This window comes from Athene cunicularia, assembly GCF_003259725.1.
Source record: "Athene cunicularia isolate RWA chromosome 1 unlocalized genomic scaffold, athCun1 chr1_part2, whole genome shotgun sequence".
NCBI classification, from domain to species: Eukaryota; Metazoa; Chordata; class Aves; order Strigiformes; family Strigidae; genus Athene; species Athene cunicularia.
Genome location: NW_020799092.1, coordinates 50,120,492 through 50,136,651, shown reverse-complemented (window position 1 = coordinate 50,136,651; position 16,160 = coordinate 50,120,492). Strand labels below are relative to the sequence as shown.

At 37.0% G+C, this 16,160-nt stretch overlaps 1 protein-coding gene across 2 annotated transcripts; it reads left to right on the top strand.

The window, feature by feature from the left end:
• The first annotated feature begins 6 nt into the window (after positions 1-6).
• On the top strand, positions 7-14,765 carry IRAK4 (interleukin 1 receptor associated kinase 4). 2 transcript variants are annotated; one of them, XM_026841041.1, is made up of 11 exons: positions 7-253; positions 1,306-1,451; positions 1,758-1,955; positions 2,768-2,928; positions 3,589-3,653; positions 3,963-4,077; positions 6,039-6,148; positions 8,609-8,792; positions 9,659-9,721; positions 12,220-12,378; positions 12,475-14,765. In XM_026841041.1, the coding sequence occupies exons 1-11, from the start codon at positions 93-95 to the stop codon at positions 12,505-12,507; spliced, it is 1,395 nt and encodes a 464-aa protein (XP_026696842.1). In that variant the 5' UTR covers positions 7-92; the 3' UTR covers positions 12,508-14,765. The 2 variants fall into 2 exon arrangements, with proteins under 2 accessions (XP_026696842.1, XP_026696843.1); XM_026841042.1 differs by lacking the exon at positions 12,475-14,765 and adding an exon at positions 10,145-10,207 and having other exon boundaries at positions 12,220-12,324.
• The last annotated feature ends 1,395 nt before the right edge of the window (positions 14,766-16,160 follow it).

Below are 16,160 nucleotides of genomic sequence, written 5' to 3'. Positions count from 1 at the left end.
AGCGGCGATGCCGGGGCTGACGCCTGACGGGCTTGCCGCAGCCCCGGCGAAGCTGTTCGGTAACGGCGCTTTGTGTTCCGTAGGAGCTGAAGATGAACAAGCCCGTAACGACCGCCACGTACGTCCGCTGCCTTAGCTACGGGCTCATGAGGCAGCTGGCGGATTTCATCGATCCGCAAGAAGGGTGGAAGAAATTAGCAGTTGATATAACCGATCCCTCCGGTGGAAGCAGATACAATCAAATGCATATAAGGTGATACATAGAAGTCGCATGACATAATCTTGTTTCTTAACTCTTTAACCTAAATACCGGTGTCCATCCCATACTGGTGTCCATCCCATTACTGTAACTTGTTGCACTTTGTGTGCTGACAGGTACTTAAGAACTCATCTTACAGTACTGTTTCCTTAGGGATCTCAAGGTAATTACTTTTAATTGTTCTGTAGTTCAGTTTTCAGATAGGCTATAGCCAAAGAAAATTGACAGAGGAAATTAGAATTAATTAGAGCCATGGACATGTATTCTTAGTGATACAGCACTGGCAGGGTAACTTACTGTACCCTAGAGACTAGCAGACATTGACTTCATCATGCATCTCTACACAGGATCAGAACAACTGGACTGTAACTCCTAATCCATTGTTCCCAAGAAAATGCCCAACAAATGTGGGCAGCCCAAGACCTAAAACTAACAAGTTTAATTTAGAAGCAATGTTAGCATTATTTTATGAACACCTTATTGCTTGAAGGGCATGTTGAATCCTTAAGCTATTTCAAATGTTGTGAGATTTTAAATACTTTATGTATCTATCATCTTGGGTTTCCAGTCTTTCCAGTGATGTTAGCATTAAATATTTGTTTGTCTTTCTATAATAATAAATAATTAGGAATAGGATCTCAATTTCTGCTTAATGCCCATTCAAAATGAAGTGTGTATGCCAAATGGATGGAAAACACTTAATTTTTTTTTTCCATTTGATCTGGCTCTGACTTGCCCTGTGTCTCTTGCTGACATTGTCTTCTCTGTTAGTCCCATTTGCCAATATATTATGGGTTCTGGACAAAATGTTGAATCCATGTATACATATATTTTCCTCATTTTTTTTCTCATATTTTTCCCTCGAGTTTCAATTTCTTTGGGATTTTAGCAGCATTTTAAGCTTCATGAATAATTTTACAGTACAGTTCAATAAATTCAGAATTTAAAAAAAATATTTTTTTGGTCATTTACCTTTTATATCTCTCTTCATAATTCTTGAGGTCACTTTTTTTTTTTTAAACATTGGTCTTGATTTATCTTTTAAGGAGATTTGAGGCATTTGTACAAATGGGAAAGAGCCCCACATGTGAATTACTTTATGACTGGGGAACCACAAACTGTACAGTTGGTGATCTTGTGGATCTGCTGATTAGGAATCAGTTCCTAGCACCAGCAAGCCTCTTGCTTCCAGGTAAGTTACTCGTGTACATTTTGAACTGTGTTCTCAGTTTTCTGAGATGCTACAGAGGTTCACAGTAACTTGAAAATCAGAAAGGATTAGGTCAAAATAATCAAAAGTGGACATATTTTCCATTATTTGTAATGTCTATAAGAGTTTCAAGTTTAAATAAGAGTCCTGCAGCTTACACATGGTGGCAGAATATAACCTTCTCATGATGCTTCTGTATCACCTAATCTTAGTAAATACTGGCATTAATGTTACTTGTTTTTTCTGATTCTTAATGTAGTTAACACTTTTTCCAAATTCCATTTTCAGAAGCTGTAAGGATGACACAAGAAGTTACGTTACCTCTTTCTTCACAGGAAACCTTGCCTATACATGAGAAACAACTGCCTATACAGGAAAAAGAAGTAGCATCTGTAAAGCCTGTTCTATCTCAGAGTACTGAGAAGCAACATTCAGCTCCTCCGTACTTAAGTCAAGAAAATAGCAGCTCACAGTCCAGTAACACAGGTAGGCACTTAGTTTGGTAGATTTAAGTACAATCTTTTTGCTGATCTGTCCTTCAACCCAAATGAAATAAATCATAGCAGTGCATTAGAGTAATTACTATATTGCTATTATCAGGCCTCTATGGGAAATGGCATCTTCTTTTTGCTCTTGTTCTGTGTGGCTGTGAATTTAGCTTGGATAATAAGATGTCTGAATATGGGATGCACCTTGCCAGTGAGATGGCTGCTGTGATGGAAAACTTAATTAAATTGCAATTTATTTTGTGCTACACGTAATCCTGTTGCCCTTTTTCAATATGGATATTGTAGACTGTTTAACATCTTGTTTTAAAGCTGGATTTTACATGTCACAGATGACTAAGAATGGTGGAGAAAAGATGACTAAGGAAAACATTCTAAGAAAGTATATGGTTAGTCTGCTCCTTCCTAAAGGTCCACTTTTGGGTTGCTGCCAGAAACATGATATGATCTAGATATATTTTTATAGATGATGCAGTGTGGTGCTCTCTGTGATCTGCTGCACGTTTAATTTCTATTATTACCTGTATTATGAGTATAAACAAAAAATAGAATCAGAAGGCTGCTACAGTGCTAGTTGTGAAGAAAATCATGCATAGCTAATTATATATATTTATTTGTGTCTGGGTTTTTTTCTTGGTATCTTCATCACAAGGCTGGAAGTAGGGTTTCACTGTGTTGGGATTTGCATGGTAGCAAGTTTTTGGTTTAACAGAACTGAAGCAGAGAATCTATTAAATACACTTGTTCTTCAGTGAAAACATAGTTGAGCTAAATGGCAAACATATCTTTCAGATTTCCATAATTTTTCATTTCATGACTTGGAAAGTGTTACAAATAACTTTGATGCACGACCAGAATCAGCTGGAGGTAATAAATTGGGAGAAGGTGGCTTTGGCATTGTGTTCAAAGGCTACATCAATGGCAGAAATGTGGCTGTCAAGAAGCTTGTTGCTGTGAGTTGTCCTGGGCATTTTTATTTTTAATGACTGTGTACTTTATATTATAGACTTGTTTATCTGCAGAAGTTGTTGAACTTCAAAAAGTTTCACCATGTTAAATATTAGTTGGATGAGTACCTTATCCTGTAGGCCCCTGAGTGGTGTGAGTTGACACAGTCACCAGAGGTGAAGTCTTCCCCTTTCTGTAGCTCTCCTTTGCATGGCTGAGGCTAGCTGTCTGGAAGAGCAAAGTGCACACAGGAAGTGTCAGAAGGGAAGGGGTGCTAAGGATGTTTCTCTTTCAGAATCAGGTGAACGATTTACAAGCTAAATAGGTATTGCCACAGAATTCTAGTCTTCATAAACAATGGTTTGTGTGAATAATTAATTTTGTAATGAGGAGATGCTATCAGTGGGTAACTACAGTGAAATAAAATGGGTGAGTTGGTGACTGTGCTGAAACTGGGTCCATTTGTCCAATAATACTGTGTTCCAAGGAATTAAAACTCATGTTCTCATACTTCATTTCTGAGTTGAGTAAAAAAAAATACTGTAAACAGTTAAACAGTTGTTACGTGTAACTAATCTAGAGGAAGGCTTACAGTTGCAATATTTTTTTTAATGGACATCTGTATTTTAATATGTGATATTAATGTCAAATAATTCCTTTTGTAGATGGTTGATGTTAGTGTTCAGGACTTGAAACAGCAATTTGATCAAGAAATAAAAATGATGGCAAAGTGAGTACAGTGTTACACGATGTCATTATAGTCTTTTATGGGGATCTAAATTGGCAGATAATATGTTGGCTAGTGTGGTCCCTTACTTTCGTCTTTCTAGCATAACAATGATTTTCATGTTAAGTGAGAATATTTCATATACAACATGACTATATTTTGTTCATTTTAAAGGACCACTGCAGAAACCTGGCTATGTGCAGTAGGGCTGAAACAAGTAATTGGGAATTAAGTTCCCTCTGCCTTGTATTTTGAACATACGTGAGTAGATTTTTTAAAAAAAAATTTTTTTTTTTTTTTTTAATGCTATAGGTGTCAGCATGAGAATCTAGTAGAACTACTTGGTTTCTCAAGTGATGGTGCTCAGCCTTGTCTGGTGTATGAATACATGCCCAATGGTTCATTGCTTGACAGACTTGCTTGTCTGGTAAGTAGAACTTTTTCTAGCTTCCAGTTGTCTTACTTTGCTGAAGTATAGATATCTATGAAATATCTTTGAAACTGTACTGAACTGTAATGGCCAAACAATGTTTTACTATTTAATTCTGTGTTCTGGAAGACAAATGTGATAACAAGTATTCTTCCAATAATATTTTATACAAATGGTTTAGATGCACTGATGTCAAAGCAGGCTGACAATACAATGTCACGTATGTCACAGGAGCTTGGCCTTGCTATGCCTGTGTGGAGTGGAGCAGAGGGTGCTGCAATATTGTTCCTGGTCCTAACATTGTCATGTTCTTGAGGTTCTGCATTGTGAAGTTGCCCTGTTTGTTGCCCTTGTGATAGAGGCTATAACACAATCTTCATAGTCTGCATATCTTTGTGAAGTGCCTAAATAAATGGAAATATTTGTTTTAAAATTAGTATTTTGTGTTAAGTGCAATGCTTGCTTCTGATTTAATCAAATGATGTATATTCTAGCCTTGGCCTTTAGTAAATAGTAAGTTGCTTTGTTTTTGGTGAGGCAACTCCATGTATGAAGGACAAACAGTTGCTTGTTAGAGTGATACCAACAGTAAGCCAGACAGCCTAGTAGATGAGTGTCCGTGTTAGTTTATTGGAGGAGTCTCAAAATCTGCTTTATACTAAGTGAATGCAGCTTCTGAGGCTGTAGTCTGGTGAGCATGTTAAACTGGTGCTACTTCAACCCTCCATACCCCCCCAGGCCTAAAAAATGTCATTTTGCTTTTTTCTGCACTGATCTTCCTGTTGTACTGGTTCAAGCATTTAGTAGGTGGAGAAAGAGCTGGGTTAGGGAACTTATCAGGCTGAAAAAATACTTGGTGAAAATAATATTTCCTTTTCACCTGGAGACGTTTCCTTTGCAAGGCTGCACAAATACTTTTGCCCCAACAGGAAAGAATTGCCATTGGTTTGGTTGTTTTCGTTACACACACTTACACATTTGCAATTTAAATTTTTTTCTAAACAGTACAGAAAAGAGAGTAAGTTTTACTTAAGGCAGTGCAAATTGTAGAAATTTAGCAGTACATGACAAGGATGTATATGAAAATATTCATTCATGTAACTTTGGCCATTACCATCAGGTGATCTAAAAGATTTGTGGTAATTGAAAGCTGAAGTAGAAATAAGTGAGGCCTTTACAAGGAAGAGACAAACTTATGATGTAAGTAATAAAGAATTTTAAATAGGAATCTGTAAATGAGAAAGAATCTTCTGATAAAGTCAAATAGGTGAGGAATGTGCATACCGAATGTGTATTCTTGCTGGTAGCTTAATTTTGTGACTTCACTGGATGTGTTTGAGGCAACTTACTTATGTCACCTTATTCTTGACTGGGCAAAGCCAGTGGAGCAGGCAAGGGAGGTGGTAGTATGATGAGATTCTCTAATTCTTTTCCCTTGGCCACTGACAAGATTAGGAAGTGGTTTTGAAATGCAGGTGTCCTCGCTTCTGAGGTCGAGATAAACTCTTGGGAAGTGGTAAATCCAAAACCACTGAAAGACTGACTTCTCTTGTTAGTAAAAATTGTTCATTGCTTTGAATGATTTGATTTGGATAAAAAGGCTGTGGTATTGGTGCCAGTACAAAGTGGAAGATGCAGTAGATACAGGTTCTTTGCAGTGCAACTGGCCTTGTAGGGTCAGAGTAGAATATTATCAAGAACACTTTTTGCCATGGGTGAGTCAACCTAAGGCAAAATGCAGGGGAAAGAACTGAATGTGACAAATGCATGTATTTCTGCCCAAGTAAATTAAGAAATGTATGCTATTAGTCTTTTTAATTATTTACTTGAAAACCACAAACCACAGCAAGAAGTCAGCTTTGGATTGTGGGGGTTTTGTATGTTTTTTTTATGGGAGCATATATATATATATATTAGATTTTCACCTTTCTACTTGCCTTTCTCCCTTCTTATTCAAGGATGACACTCCACCAATTTCTTGGAATACAAGATGTAGAATTGTTCAAGGTACAGCAAATGGCATCAACTTTTTGCATGAAAATAATCATATTCACAGAGATATTAAAAGGTAAAAGCTGCTGACTATTGCTGGCTTCATTTCCCTTTTTCTTTTTTCATCTTCACCCTGTTAAAGTCATTTCAGAGAGAACTGCAAGAAGCATTCCTTCAGTCAAGGGCACCATCTTTTCTGCAAGAGACATCCATCACTGTAATCTTGTCTGTGCCAGAAGGACATGACCAGTACAGACTTCTAAAGATAATTATGAGGCTATTGTAATCTATTACTATCAAATAGTTATCTGAGTGCTGCGAGGACACCCAGAAGTTCTGTTCTTTCACAACTGCTGCTAATGAAAAAGCTGCTGTTAAGAGAACATAATGACTTTTAAATGGGGAATTTTACAGATGAAAAGTTTTTTTTTTTTTTTTTTTTTTTTTTTTCCCCTAGAACATTCTTTCAGTGTCTCCTTTGATTTACTGATGTTTATTATGAAGACATTAAAATTATTTCAGTCATGTTTATGAAGTTCAGGGTTCTTGAAGGATAATGTATGTTCAATTTTTGTAATACCAGAAGTTTTTCCAGGGATATCAGAGCTCAGAAAAGGTGGGGGGTTTGTTGTAGGGTTTGGGTTGGGTTTTTCTGTTTGGTTTTGGTGTTTTCGCCTTCCTTGCTACAGTTGATTGTGGTGTTGTTTTTTAAATATCAAAGCAGTCCAAATCTTTGAAGAAAAGCTTCAGATCCGTTATTCATTCTCTGGATTAAGAAGGAGCAACTGACTGATTAGGTGTCATGGATGAATGTTTCAGTATCTTTTTGACTTCTGGCAACTCTGCTAAATATAGTCCACTTCAGTTTTGTGACCTTCCAGCTTGTGAGGACCAAGTTTTGCTTCAGCTGCCTCAAAACGTGCTTGCTGCTTTGACAATTTATGTTTCTTCTTTCTTCCCTGCTTAAGCCTCTGGACAAGAGTAATGGCTCGAAGGGACACATTTTTTACCTTACGCTACTCTACCCTTCTAACTGCTGTGAGTTGATCATATTACAGGATTGGGTTTTGTTTTGTTTGGATTCCATTTTGCAACCTCTTGCACTTGCAGTGTGAATAGTTCAATAAATTTGGTTGGTGTTATTAATAGCACTACCACTTCCAGGTAAAACTTAGGTAAGACATCTAAGAAGGTTTGCTTCAGTCTTCGTTTTACTATAACATGTGGAGACAATTTGTAACCACACAGGCACTAGAACAGCTTCTCTGTAGGCCAGAGGGGACATGATTGAATGGGTGTTTTCACAGTTGTCCATAGTTTTTTGGCTTGGTTGTGCGCAGAAAATAGTTTATTTGTCTCTTAAAGCTTGGCAGTTGCAGTAAAACTTTGTCGTGACTTTTGTGGTGTATCAAAAAAATAACCACCTTTGGGCTTGACTCAAGTTGGTAAGAAGCTCAATTTTATGAAGTTGTGATCCTGTTCTTCCTGCTTTAAATATGAAACCAGTTGGTGGATGGTGACTTGACTAGTGTTTGGCCTTTTGCATTGGTCTTTATTTAACATTGTTAACAGCAGTTCTAATACCAAGTGATCTGTTGTAACTTGCAGCTGTATTAACTTTGTTGAGCAGTTTTGGTGAGCAAGAAGGGGAAGTTAAAAATACAAGTTTCTAGTTAGTGTTATATATCTGGCTATGTAGTTTTCTTATGGTTCCATTAAGGGAGCCAGAAAATGAAGAGGATTATGAAAATGTTAAGTATTTTAAAATGGTTTCAAGCGCTACAGGTTTAAAAAACAGTAGAAGATTTATGCTGTAATTCATCCCACTGAATATTTTATGAAAATGTTAAGGTCCTTTAGATCAGCTTCACTCTTCAGGTTGGTTTTTTTTGGGGGGTTTTTTAAGGGAAGTAAAAGCTGGAGACCAAGCAGAAACATGACATGTACATTATTCCAGCATTAAGTTTTCTGTTTCTGTTCCATGAGAAAAATAAGAGTATTGGTATTAATTTAGCATGTGAATTTGTAATGGTTGACGTAGTATTAGATAATAGGTATAAAAACCTGCTTTTGTTAGTTCTGAGTAGAGATTTAGACAGTTAGGAATTGTACTGTCATTCAGTACCAGTTGATCAGAGCTGAGTATTCTCTATTATTATTCTTAAATAAAGTATTCAGATCCAAAACATAGGTATAACATAATTGATCTCTTATAAGAAATATTTATATTTGTAGAATCTGGGGGTATGTGGGGTATTTGTTTTTCTCCTTGTTTTTTTGGGCCTTTTTTTTAAATTGCATGCACAAGAAAAATCATAGATGGATCCTGGCAGCCAGTTCTTGACTTATTTAGAGCAATTAATTTTGAAATAGAGCAGTTTCCAATAAAATTAACTCTTACATTTTCTGCTGTATGAATAATGAATAAATATCTTAGATTTCAAAAAACAGTCAAGATAGCAGTCTGTTATAAAACCTAATGACTGTACAGATTTGGAAAATTATCTTTCTTCTTTCTTTTTCCCTTCTCCCCCAGTGCAAATATCTTATTAACTGATACGTATATGCCCAAAATCTCTGACTTTGGACTTGCAAGAGCATCAGTAACATTCACACAAACAATCATGACTGAAAGAATTGTTGGAACAGCAGCCTATATGGCACCTGAAGCTCTGCGAGGAGAGATAACACCTAAGTCTGATATCTTCAGTTTTGGAGTAGTAAGTAGAATGTGGGACCCAGTATATGACTTCTTCTGTAAACGATAAAAGCATATGAGATTGAGAATATCTGAAATTAAGTAATTCACCCTGATCTATCATTTCTCCTTTTCCCGATAGATGTGCTCTTAAGATACTGTTTCTAAACATTGAATAGATAGTTTAACATCATTTGAATGTGTTAAGACATTGATTTGCTATTGATTAAAATAAATATGTTAAAATGTAAATTTGAAGGTGAAGGACCAGACTAAAGTAACATTCCAAGTTCTAGCTAAAGGTAGTTTGAAGTAATGTGGAACATTGTTTCTTCTTGCATACTATTGCACAAAAATGCAACTCGGGCTCGAAAAAAATTATTTTAAAGAAAATGTTCCAAAATTAAGTGTGTTTTATTTTTTTTAAGCACCAAAAGTAGCTTAAAGTCCATGTGGGATTTGCCTTAAAGCTGAGTACAAAAAAAGAGATGATCTTATTATTTGGGACAATAATAAATCCATTCTGAATAGATCTAAGACCCTAACTGCTATTGACTACTTCCTTCATGGCATTTAGTTTCATGGGGAGGTAGGCCAGATACTGTTCCAGAATACTTTGGAAATCCTTCTGTCTTGATTTGAAGCAACACAGCGTACAGTGAGAAAAATTTGAGTTGAAACCCTTAAGTCATACTGCTTATAACACTTAATGAAAATAAAGGTAGGAACAACACCAACAACAATCAATTGTATAGAGAGCTATCTTTGGACAGATAGAGATCCTGTGAGCATTTGTTTGAAAGACTGGGGGTCATGCTCCTTTTTGCAAATGGTATATATGCTAAAGATTATTTTATGCTTTGTTTTTCTTGATATTTTTTCTCCTAGGTCTTGCTAGAAATAATAACAGGTCTTCCTCCAGTAGATGAAAACAGGGAGCCACAGTTACTGGTATGTTCTTTTAGCTTTCTCCTCCCCTTCCCCTGCTCCAGGATCACTTTAGATGAAATCGTAGTCAGTTAACTGGTTCTGAGACAAGCAAATTAGTCACCAAAATATGGAGTTATGAAAACAGCTCTTGTGTCAATGTTTATCTTAGAGGTGACGCTGAAACCTTTCTCTCTTGGCTGGTAGAAGACTGTTCAGTCCCCAAGGTCATCTCCTTCTGATCTGATACTGTAATCCTCTTTGTTTTGGTACTGCTTCTTGTGGTAATGTCATGCTTTATCTGCATAGTCCTGTTATACCCACATACCCTGATAGTTCCTCATTCACCACAACATTTTTACTAATCATCTCAGTTGTTTATCGTTCTTTATACTTACCATTCCTGTATCAGTTTTCATCTTCTTCAACTTTACTAACAATTTGCAGATACCTTCTATTTTTAACTTTTAAGGAAGTTTGGAATGTAAGGACTTTTTTGCAGGCTGAGAGGAGAGTTGAGTTTTGGTTTTTTTACTGTTCAATTAGTAATTCAGTCTACAACTTGGTAAACTAATGTCTCGGAGCTCACTCACTTGAACTAAAAATCTTATAAGGCTGTTCTTAATTTATCCTTTCACTTAGCTTAAAATTAAATTCTGAACTACTTAATCCAAGGCTTTCCTAGATTATTTTTTACATAAAGATTTATTAGATTTTTTTTCCTCTAAGCTATGTCTTCTGGAGTGGCATAATACTTACCCTGTTGAGCTGTATAAAGACATAGGAGAGCTCAGTCCCTATAAAATTGAATCTTGCTGTTTTGGGTTTTTTTTTTGAAGCAAGCTTTTTCAGAGATAGGATCTAAAAAGGAATATAAAGTATGATTTGACTGGTGCAGTTCATCTTTGTATTGTACTTTTGGGAGCATAAAGAGAATGGTCAGGGCAAGATAACGTGACATTCTTAGCTTTGAAAATTTTGGGGTAGTTTGTATCTTAGTCAGCAATTTCAGACTGACTTAATGTACTATACTGACTTGTCCGGGGTTGTCCTCAAACAGTACTTGTGATTACAGATAACCCATCTCAAGTGTGTTGGAGCTGGAGAGCTTTGGACTAAACCAGTCACATTTAAAAACTAATTCAGACTAGAAGTTTCCTTTAGAATAGATACAGCAATGAGTGAGACTGGTGACAGGCTTTAGTTTACAGAAAGAGGCTTTATAAAGTTTACCAAAAAAATATTATTATAAAAAAGAAATTATTCACACTTGTATATTTGTGAGTTATGAAGTAAACATAGTTTATGTTGATCATGCTGATCGTGCTTGAACTGGGAGAATACTAAAGCTGTGTGATGCAGTATAAAGAAAATAGCTTTATGATTTTGTGTTAGCTTGTTGTGGATGAAAGTATTAATATGATAATGGTTTAACAGGAAATAGATTTATTAATACCTAACAGCACTCGATCATTACAAAATAATTCAGAAAATATTATAAAAATAATGACTTATCTACTGATTCTAAGATGATAAGATTCACAGTAACTTATCTTAAATCTGTACGTGTGTACATGTGCATACACAAACACAAAACATACAAACACACACAGAGACCAAAGTATTTGGATCCAGTAGAATGAAGTATGTACCCACACACATACTAGTAAGCAGAGAAAGAGTGGGTGAAAGAGAAGCTAGCTCAAAGTAAAATTTCCCTTCTCTCGAGTTTAGAGTAAATACTCACAATGCCTTGGCATTCCTCAACGGGCAATAATTGAGATTTGAGCAGGTTGACTTTGCCCTTGCCTTCTGGCAGCAGATGACACCTTAGGAGTTTTGGTACCTGAGAGGCATCCCAGCTCAGGGGAGATGCTGGTCACAGGCCTGCTGTGATCCAGGAGAGCTCAAAGGGTTTCCCTTGTGGTCACAATTTATAGGGTCCAAGATAATTGACTTTTGTCAGATAACTTTTGCACCTGCTCAGCTCGAACAACGAAGTATTCTGGTGTCTTCCAGCAGTTGCACAAGAACTTGATGAATGTGCAACTCAGTTATTGTTCCCATTTGACCACATCCCAGGCACAGGTGTGTTAGGAGATGATGGACTATTAAAACTGTTTCCAGAAGGGCTGGAGCCAGGCTCCTTAAAGGGGCACCTTAAGGTTAGCAGTCCTTACCTCCACAGATTGGTGTATAGCTCAGGGGAGGTGGGCGGAATCACACCTAGCACTAAGCAGCCCAGCAAGGAGGGACGAGGGGGGGTGAGAATTGCACCACCACGTAACTCAATCAGAAATAATGTATAATAGAGATGTATAGTTTATTTAGTCTCATAGGCTGTTTCTGCAGCTACTGATAAATAATTATGCTGCTGAAAACGCTGCTGAACCATTGTCATCATTCTTTGGTCAAGAAAAGAAATGTACACTCAAAAGCAGGTTTTCAAAGTGTTGGTGTGGATTATGTTGTGTTCAGATGGTGACAATGTTATCTGCTCATTGGTTCAAACTCTCTTCTAGTTAAGTATCAAAGATGAAATTGAGGATGAGGAAGCAACTGTTGAGGACTATGTTGATGAAAAGATGAGTGACTGGGATGTACCTTCAGTTCATAAAATGTATTCAATTGCTGATCAGTGTCTGAATGAGAAAAAAAACAGGCGGCCAGACATTAAGATGGTAGGTAGCCTTTCAGATAAAAGGCTTACTTTGAGTGCGTGTGTCCCTGTGTGTGTGGTTACAGGATCATTTACATTTCTGTCTGTTCTCTTGCAGGTCCAACAGCATCTACAAGAGATAAAAACTTGATACGTGTTTCTTCTGATACACAAACATTTTTGTAATGGAGGAGTCACGAGTATGATGCGAAGCATATGATCATTTTCTTGTAACGTATTTACTTATAGCAACATAATGATTTCTGAATATTGCTTAATAATCCTGCTTGCCCTGACTGTTCTGTGGAAACTTACCAAGGACTACTGTGTTTGGCAAAAATAAGAGACATGTCCCTGAAAAGCAGATGTGTTCTAACAAGTTGAGTCTTTGTAGACTATCTGTGGACAGTAGAAACTGGTAAGATAGAGGTGGTAAACCGGCTGTAACCACTCTTGTTCAAGAAATTGGCTAAGAGAACCTGCGCATGCTCCGAGGAAAAGTACAAGGTGAGGAAGACTGTGAGCCTTCCTCCAAAAGGCCCCCGAAGACGACCACCAGGAGGCGATGCGCAGGCGCAAAGAGAACATGAACTGCTGACACCAGCCTCTAGAACTAACCCAGCCTTACTCATGCATATGGATATTTTATTATGTAGTCCAATGGATATGTATATCCGCACTCTGTAAGTTTCTGGTAAAATGTGCTGTTGATGTGTGTGCAAGCTTTGTGGAGAAATCCCCTGGCACTGGAGTGAACTTACCTGCTTTATAACTCTCTCCAAATTACGGAGTTTGTTTCTGTGCATCAAGTAGCAAGTATTTTATTAGTATTTAGTGTGACATTATCAGCTTTGCTTTCCAGAACTTTCTGGTATGCATGTAAGGTGTGCTGTTGGCCTGTCACCACTGTGCTGTTTTTGTTAACTGAGCAGCCTTTTCACATACCCTTAGCCACTGGGCCATTAACATGAGAAAACTTTTTTTGTATTAACAAATTGCAGTGCTGGTACATCTTTTCCATAGCTTTTAAAATGCATTTTCATGTTAGAATCTGTTTGATTCTTTTGCTTTCCAAGTATCACATATGTCTGCTGCAAAGGCGTATGATGGCAACAAGGTAGACTGTTTTTTCTGAAAATTGCTTTCTTAATCAGGTGGACTAGACATTTTTCTTTGGAAGACAAAAACATTTAATAGATATAAATGGCACTTGTGTTGTCTTTTGGGGAAGAGACAATAGTAATACCCATTTAAAACATTATTTAGCATTTTAATTTGAGAGTTTATATTAGTGTGAATGAACTGGTAGTGTTTGTGAACGTGACTGTTTTTCTTCCAAAAGTCTTATTGGGATTAGTTTTAGTCAAATAAATGCTGCAAGACATGTTCTAGGATGGTTTTCAAGGATTCCCAAGCAAAATAATGCAGTGCAAATTCAAAAATACATATGGCTTTCTTCCAGTGAACTTTGTATGATGACAAACCATTTAATTTTTGTTCATAAGAAGACTCATAGCTGCTTTGAGTATTTTACACTTTAGGAGAAGATTCCATATGGATTATAAACACAGATGGTTTAATTTGTTAAAGGGTCCAGAATACAAATTCTGTTAAGACCAATTCTGCATTTTCCTTAGTCAAATAATTAAACTCTTTTTTTTTAAAAAAAGTATAAATAACTAAATACTAAAATACACTTTTAAAAAAACAACATGGAAAGCTTTCTGAATTGGAAACATTAACAGATCAAAGCCTAAAAAGGGAATGAAAGTGACAAGTAAGATTCCAGATACTTTGGACTAAGTGGGCATGAAAATATTGCTCATTGTAAATGAAAGAGGTTATTTTCATATAAAACTTTTTTGTACTTCATGAACTTTGTTCTCAACAGCTTAGGGGTAGGAAAAGAGTCTGGCTTACAGCTATATTTGAAATTTCATGATTACCAAAGAAAAATGAATCACTGGAAATGAGTTGACTGTATTCAAGTATATATATATATATATATATATCTATCTTTGTAGGATGCACATGATTTCTAACACTTATATTTCTATCATTAATAGCCAGAAGATCTAACTCATTCTGCATTGCCTTTTCAAATTGATAGTTTAATTTAGAGAAAGGGATCCACCTAAACAGCTTCTAGTTTTACTGAGCATAAATTGTAAAAAACTGTAAACATAAGTAAAAATGCTGCATTATCACTGCAGATGAGTATTTCTGCTGTTAAAACTTTAAGCCTTGGAAATAATTCTGTTTCTTGCATTTCTGATAATATCATTATGCTAACCTCACTGCATGGAATAAAGCTGTACAGCTCTGAACCTGGGCTTGTGGAGGAAAAAAGCTGCTATAAATCTAAACCAGAATAAAATCTGCTGAAGCCATTCTTCAGTTTTAAACATCTCCAGCTGTTACATGAAGGTTTCTTATTAGATCACGTCTGCTTTTTACTATTCCCTGGAGCTAGAATACATCCATAGTGTTGTCCTGAAGTGGGTTAGCTGTAGTAACTCCTCAGTCAGTGCCATTCACTTTTGGTGTGGTAGAACAATTTTGTTTCTGCACCAGCCATGATCTAAGTAGTAGGAGACTCTTGGCTACAAGCATGTGAACTTCTGTTCCTCTGTCATAGCAGACCATGACTATTTGCAGTGCTGCTGTCAGCACCTAAGTTTTAGCAGGAGTTTTCCCTCACTGAAAATGAAGTGTGTTAGCTACCATTTCATAAAAGAAAAAAAAAATACTCTGAACTCATTTAATACTATTCTAGTGAGAAATGAAAATGTGAGGTGTTCTGTTAGCTACCTTTACCTCATTACCTATGTGGGAACTTTTTTAAAAAAAGAACAAAACCAAAAACCACAGCATGCAAAGAGAAGGAGCTTCACCTTTTCCCCTCAAGATTTCTTTGAGGTCTTCATACAGTAAAGTCAGCACTTACAGACACTAACAGGGGATAAGAAGAGCTGACTTCTGTTTCATTTATTCCCTGCAAAAACATTAAGCTATCCTAGGATCTATATTTCTTGTATTAGTCACTACAGTAAGGTTCCAAGACACAAACCAGCAACTAGAGTCATTCAGGTTCTTTGCAAGTAAAGGGATGACCCAGCTGCATAGAAGGTGAGAAAATTTGGTACAGTTCCAGGTGGGCAAGGAGAGCTCCGCATGGAAAATGCTTCTGGGATAGACAGGGTGAACATGGCTGGCTGACACCCTGTCTCGGCAGGGAAGGTGCTGTGGAGTGTTGCTGAGGTCACTACCCTCAGTGTGAGAGCCAACTTTTTGCTTGGTAAGGGGTCTTGAAAACTGTAACATAAAGCAGCTTAGTCACCCCCTAGAAGGAAATATGAATGAAAAATACCACGAGTTACTGCAATTCCAGCTAAGACTCTAGAAAGAAGCAGCAAGATAAAAGCAAATGCTAATGAGCCAAAGGCTGTTGAAGAAAAAACCTCTTATGAAGGGCAACAATTCTCCCCTTGCTTACAGCAAGAGGTAACAGGACTGCTACTGTGAGTCGGACCAGAGGTGTCTGTAAAACCCCAAGGCCGGGACATGAGCTGTTGGCAGCTGCTGAGGAAAGAATGCAACAATGGGACACCTACGTAGATACTGCACCCGAATATGATGGCTTTGTACAGATTGTGGCTCGTTAACTTTGAAAAGGATGTGAGGTGTTCATTAGTTACTAAGCAAGCCTCTCAAATTTGCTTTGATTAGTTTGTCCAGTTGCCTTTTGAGCGAACACACCTTTTACCAGCCACAGTAGTTTGTATGATTGAGATCAGAAGAACT